Source organism: Balaenoptera acutorostrata, chromosome 5 (genome assembly GCF_949987535.1).
Source record: "Balaenoptera acutorostrata chromosome 5, mBalAcu1.1, whole genome shotgun sequence".
Taxonomy (NCBI): Eukaryota; Metazoa; Chordata; class Mammalia; order Artiodactyla; family Balaenopteridae; genus Balaenoptera; species Balaenoptera acutorostrata.
In genome coordinates, this window is record NC_080068.1 from 98,921,441 (window position 1) to 98,940,025 (window position 18,585).

At 49.4% G+C, this 18,585-nt stretch overlaps 1 protein-coding gene across 1 annotated transcript in view; it reads left to right on the forward strand.

The window, feature by feature from the left end:
• FAM184B (family with sequence similarity 184 member B) overlaps positions 1–18,585 on the forward strand; it is a 123,026-nt gene that overhangs the window by 97,821 nt on the left and 6,620 nt on the right. The window contains exons 9-14 of the mRNA XM_007187611.3: positions 734–863; positions 1,677–1,889; positions 8,833–8,986; positions 12,739–12,902; positions 15,737–15,915; positions 17,563–17,709. Coding sequence (XP_007187673.2) covers positions 734–863; positions 1,677–1,889; positions 8,833–8,986; positions 12,739–12,902; positions 15,737–15,915; positions 17,563–17,709 — 987 coding nt within the window. The remainder of the gene's footprint in view (positions 1–733; positions 864–1,676; positions 1,890–8,832; positions 8,987–12,738; positions 12,903–15,736; positions 15,916–17,562; positions 17,710–18,585) is intronic.

Here is an 18,585-nt window from a genome sequence, read left to right on the forward strand (position 1 = left end):
GGAAGCAAAACGTCATTGAGTCCCAGCAATCTTGGCAGAGATGCCCACCGTGTGGCATCCTTTTGCATTGTTAAACAGGATAAATACTTAACTTTACAATCTCAACCAATCACATTTGAATTTCTCAGCTGGTTTAAAAGCACAGAACTGAGTACAGGAACATCTCCTCCAAAAATATTTCTCAGCATCTCTTCTAGAATGCAGAAACTACTGGAGCTTTAAACCAGCATTGTCTTGTTCTTGCTACACACACAAAAAGGCCTATTTATAATCCTCCTATCTATAGCTGGGAACAGCCAGTAAAAGTTTTGAGTGTGCTTTGAAAAGTGTAAAGTACTGTATTCAAGTAAAGCATCATTGTTTTGTCATTTTTTTCCATATGCAGGAAAAGTTGTGAAATTAGACCACAGAGACCCCTTCTTTTGAAGCCCCTAGGGACCCCATATAAGTAACTCTAAGCTCTCAGTCATTCTGACAATTAATCATCATTTATTAAGCACCCACTAGAACAGATACCGGGTGATTCCAGCTGAATCTTGACAGTATCCCAAGTGCAATAGCACTGAGAATTTGTAGTCAAGTGGCTTTTTAAAGTCCAAGTGAGATGTCTCTCATTCCACTAGCCGCCATCGGAGCTCCCTCCTCCCAGCCCGAGTGGCTGAGATGTTATCAGGGTGACCATGTCATTTCCAGCCTGGGATCTGTTGTGATTTTGACCTCCATATCTTCAAAGGATCGAAGTGCCCCTCAAGGAAGGAGGTGACCTGCAGCCTCCGCTGGGCTGTTTGCTGAAGGAGAAGGCACTGGAAATCCAGAGTCTGCAGGAGGAGTGGCAGAGCCAGAAGGCCAGATTGCAAGCCCAGGTAGAAGGACAGCCATGGTGGGGATGCACCCTCATGCTGAGTGAGACCCTACCTCTTCCTTATTCTTGCAGACAACCTTGCAAATGCATGCAGTGCCTGATTCTTGTTCAAGCTGGGGAGGGTATTCCAGGTCCAGGGCAAGGTGGGATTCTTGGTTCTGTTTGTTTATTCATTCAACACCTGCTATGGCTCCTGAGCGCCTGCTAGGAGTCTGGAACTCTTCTGGGTGCTTGGATATCATCAGTGAACAAACCAGACAAAAGTCCTGCATTACAGGGCTTGTATTTTAGCAGAGGAGGTGGATACAGACAAAAAATACTAGACATAAGAAATAAGCAAAGCACATAGTATATTAGAAAATGTTAAGGGCTTCAGGAAAAAGAAAAAACAGAGCAGGATGAAGGAGGTTGGGAGGCTGTCTGGTGATGAGAGGGTGCGTATAATGCCAAATAGGGTTGTCAGGGAAAGCTTCTGTAAGAGAGCGAGATTTGGGCACGGGGTGGGGGGGCACGCAAGAGAGGCTGCTGTGTAGACCTTTGGAGGGTTTTCTGGTCTCCTCTTGATTTCTCTTGGGTGGCATACATTCCAGCCCTTCTTCCCTGTTCCCTGGCATCCATGGCTCTAGCTGAGGAGCCCCCAGGAGGGCTGGCTGTCCCCGGATTCTTTACGCTTGCAGCTTCTACCCCCCTCAGAGTTCCCATGGGTAGAGGAGGCTCAGCTGGGCTGCGGAGACGTTCAGAAAGCTTTTATGTTTAAAGAAAATCCCAGGCGGGGTGAGGGGCACAGCCTGAGGTCGGATGCTCTGGCGGGCAGGTCTTGCAGATGCAGCAGGCTCTGGAGCAGTGCACCAGCAACTACAGGGAGGACCTGCGGGAGCTCAGGCAGCTCTCCGACCGCGAGCGGGAGCAGCTGCGGCGCGAGCTCCAGGAGACCGTCCAGCAGAATCAGGTGGCGAAAGCTCAGCTCGAGGCCGCCCACCAGCGAGCACTCCGCATGCTCGAGAAGGCCAAACACCAGGAAGTCAAGGTAAGGGTGCTAACGATGACGTCCACTAACTACTACCGAGCACTTGCTGTGCAAGCATCTGCTCGGCGATTTATGAGGTGCCTTACGTACATTATCTCCAGTCCCCACAATCATCTTACGAGGTCATTATTATCATATTCTCTTTTTCTGGACGAGGAAAGAGGCTCAGAGAGGTTCAGTAACTTGCTCAGGGTCACACAGCTAGTAAGTGGCAAGACAAGGATTCAGACTCAGGTCCCTTGAGCTTCTGGTACTGCTTTTCCCCATCTGCCCATGATCTTGATATCGTAAGAACAACTTTCTTTCTTGACTTGGGCAATGTTTTTGCATGATGTGTGCTAAGGAGTCAGGCTCAGCCTGGCAGCTAAAAAGAGGAGGGCAGCCCAGAGTTGAGAAAGACCAGCTCAGCAGAAAAAGACCTTCCGAAGGGCTTGGAAAGCAATGATGAGGTGGTCAGGCCCTCGGCGATGTGTAATCAGCAGGGAGGTTCAGGCACCTTTCACCTGTCACCTCTACCTTCTGCTTTCTCAGAAGGCTTCCCTCCCTGCTCTCTCAGGAGATGGGCTCCTACTCTTACTGCTACAGATAGCACACTGTCACCACGGGCTTCACACAGCGGGCTGGCTTCACACGCTAATTCCCTCTTTATATGATCAAATTCACCAAACTGGAAGCCCCCTGAAGCCAGGAACCATCTCTACCTGTCCATTACTGAATCCTCTCCTAGCTCATAGTACTCAAGGGTCTCACTGAATTAAAGCCTCAAGTTTAATTTCCCCTTCTATAAATTGGGGATATTAAGACCCACTTCTTTGAGATGTCAAGATGATTGAATGAAAAAACATGGGAGTACTGGTTTTAAGGTGGCAAAATAAAGACTTTTGAATTCTTTCCTATTGGAAATGCTCTAAAAAAGCAATGAAGACACACAGCAGAAGCATATTCTGTTTAGATGAAGCTGGGAGACGTCTGTACCCTTGAACCACAATACATGAGGACAGGAAACAAATGGAGACATGGTATATGACCTTGCAGAGCAGAGAGGCTCAAACCACAGTGCCTGAAGACAGAGAAGGACGAGAATCAAGCTGACAGTGGAACTCAGAGAAGCCAGGAATTGGAGGCACCAGTTGAAACAGAAGGCAAGAGTGAAGTGGAGAGTATGACTCACCTAGAAGCCCAGATTCCCAGCTTACCCAGCACAGTCAGCCAATTACCTCTGTCTTATTTAAGGACAAGAGATTGGGGTGGGGGACAGCGATCCCTGGGTAAACTAAGCCAGAGAGACTCTGAATTAGGAAGTACCAGTCACAGAGGCTGGGATGAAGCTTGCATCTGAGACTAAGTTTAGGTGAAAATCTGTGTACTGAACCATTAGGTGGACTACAGTCACCTCTGTCACACCCCCAGCAATGCTTTCTCTGCTCAGCTCCAGAAAACAAGCAGCTAGAACCTAGATCCCCAGAGGAACTCACCATCCAACAGATGCCCACCTGCCACACCACCCCAGGCACAGATGGAGCTTCTGATTGTTGCCCACTCTTAAATATGAAGAGACAGCAGAAGATTACTAAACTTTCCAGGAAGTCTCTAATGGGAGAGTGGGAATCCAAGATTATCAAGAGGAAAAGAATGAACTCAGAGGAAATGGCTAATGCGGGGAACAGAAAAAAAAAATTCAATGAGGATTGATATCCTCAGAATTAAGAGATTAGATTTGCATCCATGAAACAAGGACAACATGTTATTTGCAAAGGAGGGGACAATTAGAGCAAGAAAGAGTTCTTGTTAAATAAAAAACAGGATAGCAGAACACTTAAAAATCAGTAAATGAGTTGAAATATAGAAAATGAAGAAACCTTCCAGACAGCAAAGTAGAAAGACAAAGAAATGGATGATGGGAGAGAAGGAACCAGAAGTGTAGAAACACAATCCAGGAGGCTGATATCTAGCAAATAGGGGTTCCAGAAAGAGATCATGGAGGGGAGGAGGTTTTCAAAGAAATAACAGAATGAAATTCCTATAAGGAAATGAAAAAGACCTGACCCAGGCTTGTCTTGAAACTTCAGAACACCAAGGAAACAGAAGAAATTCTAAAAGCTCCCAATGAGGAAAATTGATACCAGACTCAAAGTACTTGAATCCAGATGTCATCAGACATCTCAACAGCAACAGGAAAGCAAGAAGATCATGAAGCAATTCTGAGAAATTCAATTAAAACCATTAGCAGGGTGAAAATTGAATAAAAATATATCAGACAAATGAAATATTAGGAAATTTCCCTTCTGTTATCAGTTTATGCTTCTCAGCTCTCAATTTATGCCTCCCAGCTCTTGATGCCTGCTTGCGATAATGATCCGGATTCTTTAAGCATTTCTCCTCCTTTACAGAGAGCACAGTGTTAAGCTTTGTCAGTAGAAGGCGCTGGGGGCACCTTGCAGGAAGAAGGAGGCTTCTCTTCCTGGTTCTGGCAGTTGCATTTTTGCTCTGTTTCTGGCTTCTGTTGCACAGTTGAACAGCGTCCTGAGTGTGTGAGGACCTTGGGTGATACTCTGCCCCAGTGACTTCACGGTGATCTCGTAGCCCTGGTCCAGGCCCAGTGACTACCATCCTGTGGTCTCCCGATGTGGACACCACAGACTCCATCCTTACGCCTGCGCACCCTAACTCTTTCTGGGCTCCTGCCTGTTGGCTGCTGTTGCCTGCACCCCAGAAGTTTGTTTCTTGCAACCCTCCCAAGGCAAACACTGTTCACTCTGGCCCTCATGCCTGCATTGGTGCCCCCGTTCCCTCTGGGCACCTGCCCATCTGTGGCTCACCAGCACTGTGGAGGGTTGCTCCTGCTTGGCTCTGGCCTGGGCAACCTGGTGATCTCCATCCGTGAGCTGCCACCACACCTTCTCCAGCAAGGTCTGGATCCCAGGCTGGGGAAGGGCTCCCCCTTCCAAGCTTTCCCTTTCTTGAATGCTCTCCCTCAGCCTCAGGATGCCCTTCAGAGTTCTCTTTGCATCTTTATAGTTACTCTCCTATCAGAGCTTAAGAGTTCTTTAGATTCAGTTTCCCTTGTTTAAATTACTGTGTGGCTTCTGTCTCCTGCTGGACCCATACATCTTCCATACACTTTTCCTTAGGAAGTTCCTTGAAGAATATCCCACCAAAACAAGGGAGCAAATCAAGAAAGAGGACATAAAAGGGATCTAGGCTACAGAGAATCCAACACAGGAGAAGGAAGGTTTTAGGAGCCCAGCTATGCCACTGGCTGAGGGAACAACTCAGTCTAGACTGGAGCATGATGATTGAGGGCTCTAGAAGAGATGCCTCCGAGGAAAAATAGACCTGATGGTTTCTCTGACCGATTCGGCCATGTGAACGATTGTAGTGAAAGTATTTTACAAAGCTTTTAGAGGTTGTAGGAAGACTTAGCCAACTATCCAAAGAAAACTAAGCAAATTAAAAATGCAGTAGTTATTAATGCAAGGAAAAACAAAACTTTGTATAAGGGAGATTTTAATAATTATAGTTCATTTAGCTCAGCAGTAAATGGTATTTACTCACAAGAAGGATAAATACTGAATATATATTACTGTATTTAAAAAAGCAATATAACTGTATATAAGGAATGGAAGGGGAAGATGTATGAGACCAAAATCCTCATCCACCATAATGGGAAGACAGTTCATAATTTCTAAAATAAGCAGGATAGAGCAGAAGGAAGGTACTATCTTGTTAATGGTGGTAAATATCAGAAGAAAGACCTAAAAGAGCTGCCAGTGGCTGCCTCCAGTGGGCAGGATGCAGAAGGAAGAAGAAGGAGGGCTAGGAGGTGCTGGTTTTCCTTTTTTGAAAATATTATTTGGCTCTTTATACTACGTGCATGTATTCCCCCAATAAAAATATAAAATAGGCTTTTTAAAAAAAGAAAAGAAAAAAGAAATGAGATCATGCAGTGTGGACTACTTGGCACTTAGTAGGTGTTCAAAATTTGTGAGTTCTGGGACTTCCCTGGTGGCGCAGGGGCTAAGAATCCGTCTGCCAATGCAGGGGACACGGGTTCAAGCCCTGGTCCAGGAAGTTCCCACATGCTGCGGAGCAACTAAGCCCATGCGCCACAACTACTGAGCCTGTGCTCTAGAGCCTGCGAGCCACAACTACTGAGCCCGTGAGCCACAACTACTGAAGCCCACGTGCCTAGAGCCTGTGCTCCGCAACAAGAGAAGCCACCGCAATGAGAAGTCCACGCACGGCAATGAAGAGTAGCCCTCGCTCGCCGCAACTGGAGAAAGCCCGCGCGCAGCAATGGAGACCCAATGCAGCCAAAAATAAATAAATAAATAAATTTATAAAATTTGTGAGTTCCTTTTCTTCCTTTATTCTCTTAAATCTTTTTCCAGGTTGGCTTGCAATCTATAAGGGCTCAGGCTGCCGAGATTCCCAGGTTATTCGCTGCTAGGTCATGCCGGCCTTTGGGTTGGCCTGAGCTTTACCCCTCCAGGCTTAAGGCCTGAATTCCCTGCAGGAGGCAGAGGAAGCACAGAGGGCTGGCCCACCTGCAAGGGGGGTGTCCCAGGGACTCCGATTGATTGGAGGGAGGAGGATCTGGTGGTGAGAGAGGGGGAGGGTGCTCTGCCCACTGGGGGGACCCTGCGGTTCTAAGCCCCAGTCCCTGGTCACCATGGAACCAGATTCACGGGGTCTTTATTGCTGGCTCCAGTCTGCATGGGATGGTTCCAGAATGAGACAAAAGAGACAGGTTGTAGTTCTCATTGGAGATGGCAGATATCTGGTCATTCCTAACACAGGATAGTGATTAAGAGTGGGATGCCTGGGTTCAAATCCTGGGTCTGCCACTTAAGAGGAAAGGGAGCTTAGGCTTCCTTGTGCCTCAGGTTCCTCATTCATAAAATGATGGCTAATAGTACCATACAGGACCACTGAGAGCATCAAAAGAGATAATCCACGTAAAGTGCTTAGAACAGTACATGACTGGATAAGAGCTTGTCTTAGTCTGTTCAGGCTGCTCTAACAGAATAACATAGGCTGAGTGGCTTAATAAACAACAGAAATTTATTTCCCACAGTTCTGGAGGCTGGAAGTCCAAGTCTCAGACTCGGACAGATTTGGGATCCGTTGAGAGCCTGCTTCCTGGCTCACAGATGGCCATCTTCTCACTATAACCTTACATGGCAGAAGAGGAAGGGAGCTCTCTCTGAGGTCTCTTGTGTAAGGGCACTAATCCCATTCATGAGGGCTCCACCATCACAACCTAAGCACCTCCCAGAGGCCTCACCTCCTAATTCCATCACATTGGGGAATAGGTTTCAACATATGAATTTTGGGGGTGGGGGAACACAAACATTCAGTCCATAGAAGAGCTCAATTTTAAGAAGATCCACTCTTCTTACTCATTGATTGTGCAGGTATTTATTGAGCATTTACCTTGAGCTACCATCGTGCTGAGCTCAGGAAATACAAAGATGATTAACACAGTCTGCCTTTATGGAGCTCACCTCTAAGGGGAAAGGCAGCCACTCAAACAGGTTGCTTTAATTGGAGCCATGAGTAAATTGGAGCCATGAGATGGCTGCCCATGGTATTTTGGGAGCACAGGGGAAGGAGACTTTATATAGGATGGAACATGGAGAGTTGGGGGTGAAGTCAGGCCGCTTAGGAGGCCCCAAACCAGCCACAACAAGAGCAAGGCAAACAAGAGGCTAGAGCAGTTTGCCAGGGATGAGTGTCTGACTTGATATAAAATCTGGTGGCTAAACCCTGAATGGTCTTCACTGCCAAGGGCTTCTGAGCCAGAAGGCAGGCAGGGCTGACCTGAAGACGCCGGGTCAGAGTGAGAGAGTTTGGCTCCATCTTTTACAAACCTTTGCTTCAATCTCTCCATTCACATTCCCCAAGGGATAAAAAGGTCACCAGTTGGAGTTCTCTGAGCCTTGCAGCAAGTGCAAGAGGAGGAAAGTATCGGAGAGTTTGAAAAGTGCGAGACTTTTCTGTCTTATTAAATAAACTCACCAGGGGATGACTGAGTTTCCCATGAGAGGAATAAGACCGTTTTTCCCCATTTGCTGGGGAGCAGCAAAGCAAAGACGCTGCTGCCTTCAGGTAGCTGCCTTGTCTGCTCACCGCTAAGGGGAACCTCATGCATTTGCTGCAGTCCTATTTCTCATTGTTCCCAGGGGCTGCATGAGGGAGCGGGTAGGGCTTGGGCCCTGGGCACCGCCGCCCATGGGTCACAATCCTGCCCCCACCATTACCTGTCTTCAGTCATGGCACTTCACCTTTCTGAGCTTGTTTCCTCCTAATCCTGCATCTTTTCTGTGTGACCTTGGGAAAGCTAATTCATCCCTCCCAGCCTCAGTTTCCTCACCTGAAAAGTGGTATGTGATACTGGAACTCTCTGTTGCAAAAAAAAAATAGAAACTATTAGTTTCTTACTGCTGCTGTAGCAAAATTACCACAAACTTGGTGGCTGAACACAGCACAAGTTTATTACCTGACAGTTCTGGAAGTCGGAAGTCAGAAATCCTAAAATCAAGGTGTTGGCAGGGCTGTGTGCCTTCTAAGGGCCGTATAGGGGAGAACGTGTTTTCTTGCTTTTCCTATAGCCAGTGTCTGTCTGTCTCTTTCCTGCTCTCTTCCTCCTAACACCAAATTCCCAACGATTGGCCCAGCTTGGAACAGGTGTCCACTCTGGTCCAGTCAGCTGTGAACAGGGGTTAGGTTCACACAGCACAAAATGGCTGCTATGGCCAGGCCATCACTGTCATTCCAGATGGGCAGGGGAGCATTCGCTGTAGCCTGATAAGCCCTCCATCAGGGAGTGGCAAGTGCTTGGGGGTGGGGGTGCCCAGCACAGAGGAAGAGCTAGACAAAAGGGACAGGTCTCCCCTCTGTGCCCACTTGCATGCCTCCTTCCTCCCACTTTTGCCCACAGGCCATAGAGGAGCGCTTGAAGAAGGAATCCAGCCACAGCCTCCAGATCCAGCACCAGGCGCACCGGCTAGAGCTACAGGCCTTGGAGGAGAAGGCCCAGCAAGAGCTCCAGGGAGAGCTGGAGAGGATGCAGGCTCAGCAGGAGCTGTTGCTAGGTATGCAGCCCGCTGTGCACCCAGCAGCGTTCACATGCGGAAACCAGGGGCAGCAGGGGGCCCAGGGGTAAGGGCTAGGGTGACTCTTCTGGCTCTGATGCCAACAAGATGTGAGATGTGGGACAGGTTGCCCTCAGCCTCATTTTCCTTTTCTATCAAGTGGAGTTACACTTGTCCTTCCATCATAGAAGCATTGTATGGATTTGATGAGATATTAAATATAAAATGCTTAGCATATAGCATGAGCCCAGTGAGTGCAGATAATATCATCGTCATTACTGAACATACGCCAGATCTCTGAGCCTTCGTGAGAGTTTCATGAGATAACCTCAAATGCTCATTTCTGAAGATTTCTGCAAATTTGGGGACTTAGGCCCCCAGGCTCCTGGCTGTTCCCTGTCCCCGCATTATCCCCAGCAGGAAACTCACCTCCTCTTCAGTTTCCACAGCAAAAACCTGTCACACAAAGCATTCTGGAAGTTTCCAGAGGCAGTAAAGATCTCCAAAGCTAAATCGCCTGGGCTTGAAGTCTGACTCCATTGCTCACTAGCTGTGTGACCTCAGGCGAGTTGCTTAACTGCTCTGTGACGCCGTTGCTCATCTGTAAAATGGGAATAATAATAGTAACCACCTCATTGGGCTGTTATTAGAATTATGTGAGTATATACATGGGAAGAAGAGAGCCTGGTACACGGTAAATGCTATGTACATGTTCACTGTCATTATTGTTGAATATTCCAACTTTGCATGGCTAACTGTAAGGGCCTCTCTCCATTTTTGTAGATCATCTCTCTCCCTCATTTTCTCTTTTACTCTCATCTTCTTTTTCACTCTTAAGAGCAAGACCAAGGCCCTCCTTATTTTCATGCCTAGCATTAAAGACCATATTGACCTTTTAAAATATTTCTTCAAACCCAGACAGGGCTCTCCTTAAGAGAATTCTGGGAAGAGCATTTTCTTTACCTCTGTAAGTGAATAAGTTCTACCTGCTGCTTGGTTGAGTTTTCATTATACAGTATGTCCTGTTCACTGCATGCCAGCACGTCAGCTCTGCACGTTTCCGGATGAAGGAGAGAGAGAGAGAGAGTCCCACAGATTTCCTAGGTAGCAGCTACCCTGGAATGAGGCGGCTGCGTGGGAAATGCTAAAGTTAGCAGCATCTAAAGGAGACGCATTATACAAGATAAAACCTGGTTTGTACCACCTGTCTCAGGAACAAGACTCCCCAGATTGAGATCAGGCTGGACACCCCTGGTGATTTCAACACCCCACAGCAGCCCTCCCTGCTGCCCCTTCCCTGGCCCCTCTGACCCCACAGCAGCCCGGTCCTTCCCTGGATGAAAGATTCAGGAGGGACCCTGGGGACAGACGGGGATGCTCAGCACGAGTCCCAGGAAGAAGGGGCCTTGTGGACTCTGCAGTGATGATAGCAAGCTGTAGGCCTTGTGGGTGGCATTGGGTGGGTGGGAGCACGGACCACCACAGGTGATATTAGAAATTCCTGGGCTTCCCTGGTGGCGCAGCGGTTGAGAATCTGCCTGCCAATGCAGGGGACACGGGTTCGAGCCCTGGTCTGGGAAGATCCCACATGCCGCGGAGCAACTAGGCCCGTGAGCCACAGCTACTGAGCCTGCGCGTCTGGAGCCTGTGCTCCGCAACAAGAGAGGCCGCGACAGTGAGAGGCCCGCGCACCGTGATGAAGAGTGGCCCCCGCTTGCCGCAACTAGAGAAAGCCCTCGCACAGAAACGAAGACACAACACAGCCAAAAATAAATATAAATAAATAAAAATTAAAAAAAAAAAAAAGCTTTAAAAAAAAAAAAGAGATTCCTGGTTACTCCTATTCCAGCATCTGGAGAGACACACCTGACCTGCAGTATAGGTCAGTGTGTGAGGGGCAAAGAGTTTGAGTGTCCACCAGATTACCTGACATACTGGGGTGGGGACCCAGACATGCTGGATGAATAGGTGGATGGGCAGGTGGTTGGGTGGGTGGGTGGACAGATGGATGGATGAGTGGGTGGATGGATGATGGGATAGTATGAGAGAAGAGGGGCAGGTAATGAATGAACTGTCTGTATTTCCTGCTTTGCTAAAGGGTTTTATTGCACATATTTTTGTGATAAGGGATTTCAGAAATTGGGTTGTGTTTAAACTATAGAAATCACTCTAATAAAATCCCAGAGGAGAAGGAAGATGATCAAGTAAATTTTTCAACATAATAGCATCAGAATACATTAAACTTTTATATGTGTTTAAATACTGTCCTTTTCAGAGAACCTTAGTAAACTTATGGGAAATCTTTTACAACTGATAACGCTTTCACAATATCATTAATTTTCACTCTAAACATCATTTATTTATTTTACAAATATATGTTGAGCACTTGCTTTGTACCATGGCCTGTACTGGGTATCTTATGGCCTCTAGGATTATTGGAACAATGTTTCAAAAGTAATTTGCAATAACTAAAATATGGTCTCAGAAGTCCATAATAGAAAATAAAGTATCAAATTTGCTAGCACTTGAAAATCATCTTCTCTTTAAAAATTAATAGCTCGGACTTCCATGGTGGCATAGTGGTTAACAAACCGCCTGCCAATGCAGGGGACACGGGTTTGAGCCCTGGTCTGGGAAGATCCCACATGCCGCGGAGCAACTAAGCCCGTGTGCCACAGCTACTGAGCCTGCGCTCTAGGGCCCGTGAGCCACAACTACTGCAGCCCACGTGCTTAGAGCCTGTGCTCCACAACAAAGCCACCGCAATGAGAAGCCCGTGCACTGCAACAAAGAGTAGCCCCCGCTCGCCGCAACTAGAGAAAGCCCACGGGCAGCAACAAAGACCCAACGCAGCCAAAAAATAAATAAATAAATTTATTAATAGCTCACTGAGTAGTGTCTACTCCATCAGAAAATATTCTTTTTGAAATGATTGTTTTCTTTGCCTTTTGATCATGCTGGCAAGTGTTACACTATCAGAAATCACCTACCATCCTCAGAGGAGAAATTCGAGTTTCTGGCTGTACTGGTCCCTGAGTTAAGGAGGGCGTGTACATTTCTCCTGAATGATTCTGGTTTTAATCATGATCCTGTTGGGATGACATGCCATCTCCCGCCTTCACAATCCAGCTGGGACCTTACATCCATGAGAAGTAGAACCTGTGAATGTTCTGTCTCCTTAAGTATTGGCACAAATGTCAACATTTCCGATTTGAGACCCGCACCCCCAGAAGAGGCCACTGGGTCATTTGCTAATTCCCTGTTCTTCTTAGTTTTCTGACTTGGTGCTGAGGCCAAGTGTTGCCTCGGGGTTCAGCTCTGGACCCAGGCTGTCCCACCCTAACCCACCACCCGTCCTAACTAACCAGCAATGGCGAAGCAGGTGGTCCCAAGGGAAGAAGAACCACGGGAAGTGTTGAATCCTGACTCTACCACTTATTAGCAGTGTGGCTCTGGGCTACTTACACAGCTTCTCTGAGGCTCTGTTCCCTCGTCATAAAATGGGAGGGATAACGCTGGATAGGATGGTAATAGGGCTTAACTGAGAACAGTTTTCAAGGGTTTAGCACATTTAGTGCTCTGTACATGGTATTGTTGTTACTGTTCTCTTGAAGCACGTAAGGAAGTTTGGGGAACTCGAACCAGCGCCTGCAGCAGCTCCCCACTCCAGCCCACCCCAGAGCCTGTGGTCCCTGCAGAAGAGGCTTCGGCCTCACCGTGTCCCTGACCTTCCGCTGCTCTTCCTTTTGCAGAGTCCCTGAGGCAGGAGCTGGCGGGGCAGCGGGCTGCCTGCTCTGAGCACCGGAAGGACTTGGAGGCGCTGCGCGCGGAGCTGAGGGCCCCGGGCAGTGTGGCCAGGCGACAGGCCATCACCCCGTGTCCAGGGGACAGCGAGGACCGTGCCGGCACTGCAGAGGTCAGCACCCCTGCCCTGCCCATGCCACACCCTTCTTGGAGCAGTGTCAGGGAGAGGCTCTGGGTGCTCGGTCACCCCCTGTCTGAAGGGGGGAAGAGCCTCTCTTTCCACAGGCCTGGGGGACACTTGATGAGCCTGCAGTCTCCCATCTTTGGAAAGCAAAGACAAGTTTTAAGTGCAGCGTGTTATTTTAAATTCAGATGCAGTGGGATCTCAGGGTGTTGGTGCCAGACAGGGTCCGTCCTGTAGACCTGCAGAGAGTTTCTCAGAGCACCTCCCCAGACAGACTCCCTGTCTAGACCTCCCTGTTCCTGTGAGGACAGGTGAGCTTGTCACCAAAGGTCAGTGCTGACTCTCCTTGAACTTTCTGGTCAGACTCGGCCCATCATCCCCCTCCTTGCCCTCCATAATTCCTACCTTGCTGGGTAGCACAGGGACCTCCTAACAACCCAGGCATCTCTCCCCAGCCCACCACATACGGCTTCAGGTATTCATCTAAAGTGCATCTGTGTAAAGCCTTCAGTGGCTCCCTACTGCTATGAGAATAAGCTCCCGATGGTCAGTCTGACATTGAAAAGCCTTTACCCACTGGCTGTGTATCCCCCTCTGCTCTACATGCAGGCTCTGCATCCTGCCTCTCTGCCTTTGCATATGCCCTGCCCCCTGCCTGGGACCCCTTCCTCCCTCTTCAGTGCCCAGCTGATCCTTCAGTGCCCAGCTGATCCCTCCATGCTGGGGGCCTCCCCTCCACACTCGTGACCTCTCTACCCTCTGAGCTCCTGGAGCGCTTCCTGTTGCTGTAGCTCGGCTGGCACCCGCCTCTACTGCCTGTCCTGTTGGAGACCCATCACTTCATGGACGCCCTTGTTTCCTCACCTGGACTAGGCATCCTTTGAGAACAAGCCACGTCTGCTTCATCTCATCCCCCAGCCCCACCCCCAGTGCTCGGCACACAGCTCTGCACACAGTAGAGTCTCCACCAGGGTGTGCAGACGGCCACGATTAGTTGGTGTCCCAGCCCTGCTGAAGATCGCAGGAACATGGGGATGGTTCATTCCAGATTTTGCTGGTACTGAGAGCCTGAAGACAATTTCTGTGTTTAATGAGAATTATTAACAAATGATGTATCACAATGAGTTCAGCTCAGTTGGTAAAGTCTAGCAGAGGGAAAACAGAATATGATCTGTTAAATGTTCTAGGTTGGTGGGGGCCACCTGGACCTGTGGAAGGAGATAGGGGAAGCGTGGGATGGTGACAGCTGGTGGCTGGAGGGCCCAATATTGGGCCCTCTGCAATGAATGACAGGCTTGCCTGAGGGCTATGGATAGAGACCCGGCCTGGGTGGATGAGATGGTACCTGGTCATCCACATCCAATCCTCACCTCCACCTCCCTGGAGGGAAGCCCTGAACCCTCCAGGAGGAACAGCAAGGCCCTGGGTGATATCCCACACAGAGAAGAAGTATATCCACAAGAAGGAACAGCCCCAGGTAGCAGGAGTGAAAGGGGGGTGCAATGTCAGGATGCATTCCCAGGGTGGCCACCACTGCAGGTAAGTGGTGTTGCATCCACTGGGATCTTCTGAGGAGCCCCATGAAATAATTCTCAAATCTGTCGCAGCCAAGTACAGAGGGGGATGCACTTATCCGGCAGCTTCTGTCTCCGACTAGTCAAGGGTGGCCCCACAGGACTTTAACCAGGCTCTTCAGGTCATGCAGGTGTGAGTGCCGGGTGGTACCCACGGGCATCCCACACTATGCAAACCCCAGGGCTGGAAGCAAGAGGTACAGGGCCTGGGCCACACATGCTCCCTGTGCAATGCTGTTCAGTCTTTGGAAGGAACAGATGCACAAACCTTCAGGCACATTTGCATGGACTTGAAAACTGCTACATTCACTAATCGGGGATTAACCCTGACCCCATTTAATGGTGGATATCAATCTTTGTACTTCTGTCTGAACCATTGACATTCAAGCATCATTTCGCAGCAAGCATTCATTTGGCACCTGCTGAATCCCAGCCACTGTGCTAGGTGCTATAAGATTGGGAAGATGAAGAGGAGATGGCTCCTTCCCAGAACAGCTGCTGGTCTGGTGGAGGAAACCAGCATTTCAACAAATCAGTGCACTTCATTATAACCTCTACACGGAGAGGATCTAGCTCTCAGAGAAGAGAAAGCTTGTCGCCTCTCCCCTGAGGGGTCGAGAAGGCATCACCAAGGCAGGAATGGTTGGGTGTGGAAGGCACCCTAGGTAAAGAGACGGGCAAGGGCAAGTGCGGGGCAGTGGATTACAACTGTGGTGGCCTTAGAGTCACCTGGGAAGCTTTCTCAAAAGACTCAGGGCTGGGATGTACCCAGACCCACTGTATCAGAATCCTGTGAGGTGATGTGACAGATGGTTATTGTTCAGCAAATATTCACTCTCCCCTTCCTCTGCCCTGTGTGGTTTCGCCCCACATTCACATGTTGAAGCCCTAACCACCAATATGATGGAGTTTGGGAATGAGAGACCTTTGGGGGGTAATTAGTGAATTAGTGTCCTAACAAGAAGAGACTCAGAGACATCCCACCCCCTCCCCCCCCCCACTCCACACAGGTGCAGTGTTGGGCTTGTTTTAATTTAAGGCACATTCTTGGCTCATTAGCATTGTTAGACTTTTTGAGGGCCACATTTGGCCAACTCTCAAAGCAGAAAACTTTAAGAGACTAGACGTGAGCTCCGGAATCAGGAGCCCGATTTGGGCTCCAGGCTGGGTCTTTGCCGCGGCACATCTCTGGCCCTTGTCGGCCATCGCGCCTCCTGCAAACGGCTCTTCTGGCTGCTTTCTCCCTAGGAGGGGGGCGGTCCGGGCCAGGCGGGCTCCCCGACGGGCAAGGGCGCCGCCGAGCAGGAGCCGAGCGAGGGATGCGGCCTCTGGGAGGAGAACTCGCGGCTCAAGGAAGCCGTGCGGCGGCTGCAGGCCGAGGTGGAACAGCACCGGCAGGAGGCGCTGCAGCTCCGCGACCAGCGCAGGTAGGTCTGCGGGTCGGAGCTTCTCTCCTCTGCCCCTTGGTGAGCCTCTGGGATCTCAGATTGGGTTGCACCCTCGGCATCTTCCCAAAGGAAGGACTCCCTAGTACGCCAGTCCTTCACTGATGTTAGTCCTTTGACCCATGGAAAGTATCAGTGGTCGAGGAATTCTAGATCTCAAAACTGCCCAGGATTAGCCCTGAAATGGGGGGAGGGGTACCCTGTTTCCCTACAGATCAGGGAATTTATGGAATCAAACTTAACGATGCCAAAAGTATCCTCAAAGCTAGCCTTAGGGAGTCAGTGCAGTGGAATAGTTAAGACAGTTCTGTGTGCTCTTAACTAGCTGTGTGACCTTGGGCAAGTCTGCTAATCTCTCCAAGACCCTGCCCTTACCTGTAAAAGGTAGAAAACACCACCCCCTCTCAGGGCTGTTGTAGAATGCAGTGAAACATATAGGAAGATGCTTAGCACTGACCCTGGCACTCGGTAAATTGTGGTGGCAACTCTGATTTCCTTGTCCAGGCTGGATAGCCCTTTATCAGGTCCTGAATTCATGGCCTTTTTTCCCTGGCTGGAAAGTTTATAACTACAACTTTAGTTTCATTAATAGATATAGGACTTTTCAAGTTACCTTGTTTCTTCTTGAGCGAGCTTCGGTAGTTTGTATCTTTGAAGGCATTTGTCCATTTCATCCCAGAGTTGGAATGTTCCAGTCCCCGGCATAAAGTTCAAGTGAAAGTAGGCCTGAGGCTCATCTGAGAAACAGCCATGAATCCACCTGGCCAAGGTGGAGCACCTTAAATTCAGTTAGGGACTCACCATGTGACACTGGAATAAGGAGACTGGACCAGAGTAGGGGCTCCTAACCTTTTCCGATTACAGCCCCCTCCAGTGAGGAAAACGATGTCCCTCTCCTGGAGAAGGGTATCATCACACAAAAATATGCATGTACTTTCAGAAGGTGTCAGGCCCCCTGAGGCTGGTCTGAGGATCCCTTAGTGCCCCACCCCAAGGTTAAGAAAAGTGATAGCTGATGGTCGAACATATGCTTTGTGCCACGGGCTGTTCTGGACATGGATTAATGTGGTTCATCCTTTCAGTAACCCTGTAAGGTAGCCACTGTTGTCAGATGGAGAAACTGAGCAGAGCCTAGATCACCCAAAGTCACGCAGCTAGGAAGTGATGGGGGAGGCCGCGGAGGGACGCAGGCAGCCTGGCTCTAAACGGTGGTCTCCTAATCCCTCTCCCATCCTGCCTTCCCACCCTGGACCGCTGGTCTCCCAGCTCTCAGAGTCCACAACATTCGGTAATTCTGATACAGAATCTCAGCCTCCAGGCCTACCCACCTCCCCCAAGTGGAAGGAGTGCTTTCTGGGACTCCTCTCCCGAGCTGTCCTCCACCCCTTCCCCCAGAAGGCTGCCCTTTGTGCTCAGGTTTCTCCTTCATGGAATGCTGGGGTGGAAGGTGCTGAGAAGGGGTTCCACAAGCTGGACCCCACAACTCAGAGACCTCGGATCTCCTTCCCGCTGTGTCCTGACCTTAGATTCTGCAGGCCACCCAGCAGAGTGGGGAGAAACTCCAGTGCCCTAGAGGTTCAGTCCCTAGAGCCTGGACAAGCCCAGCTGTGCTTCCACCCCACCCCACAGGCTGCTGGAGGAGGATCAGCAAGCCCAGCTGGCCCGGGAGGTGGAGATGCTACGCCAGGAACACCGGAAGGAGATGCAGGCCATGGTGGCCGATTTCAGCAGCGCTCAAGCGCAGCTCCAGGCCCGGCTGGCAGCCCTGGAAACCGAGTAAGTGAGGCCTTGGCCCCAGGTTGGGAGGGACTAGTAGATGTACCATTTTATTAGGGGGACCAACTCATCCTAGTGTCCCCAGGACTCTCCTAGTTTTAAAACTAGAAGTCCCGAGTTCCAGAAGCGCCTCAGTTCCAGGCGAACTGGGATGGTTGGCCACCCGTCCTTTTATGAGATTGCATTCCCGTCTTGTGCAGGGTACTGGGAATCTGTGAGGACTGAGCATGGTTTGACCCTCACACACAGAAGAAGATCAGGGCTACTTTTTTATGGGCATTTCCCCCTTCTAATGTTCATCATCTCATTTAATCTTCACAGCAGTTCTTCAAGGTAGAAACCATTATTCCCATGGATTGATTAAGAAAGCAAGGGCCCCTCGTGCAAGCATTCATTTAGTCATTCAGCAAATATTTGTTAAGGGCCTACTGTGTGCCTTGCACTGTTTTAGGCTCTGGAGTTACAGTGGGAATAAAACAAAGACTGTGCTCTCATAGCACTCACAAATTCTAGATGGGGAGTCTGACAAAGAAATAAGCAAACAAATATTTAACTTCATATCAGGTAATGAAAGTACCTGAAGGTACTAGAAGGAAAACAGGATCAGTGTCTAGAGTGCCAAGGGTGGGCACGGAGGTGACATTTAAGCATAAAGAGGCGAGGAATGAGAGAGCCATCTGGACGAAGAGCATTCCAAGCAGCCAGAACAGCAAGTGCAAGGGCCCTGGGGCCTGCTTCCCAAGACCAAACAGCCAGAAGGCTTAAGTGGAATGAGTGAGAGAGTGATGATAGGAACTGAGGTTGGCAAGGTAGCTGGGAGGGGTGGAGGAGATGCTGCCCTGAGCAGGAAGGGGTTTGGGTGTGTTCGGATGGAGT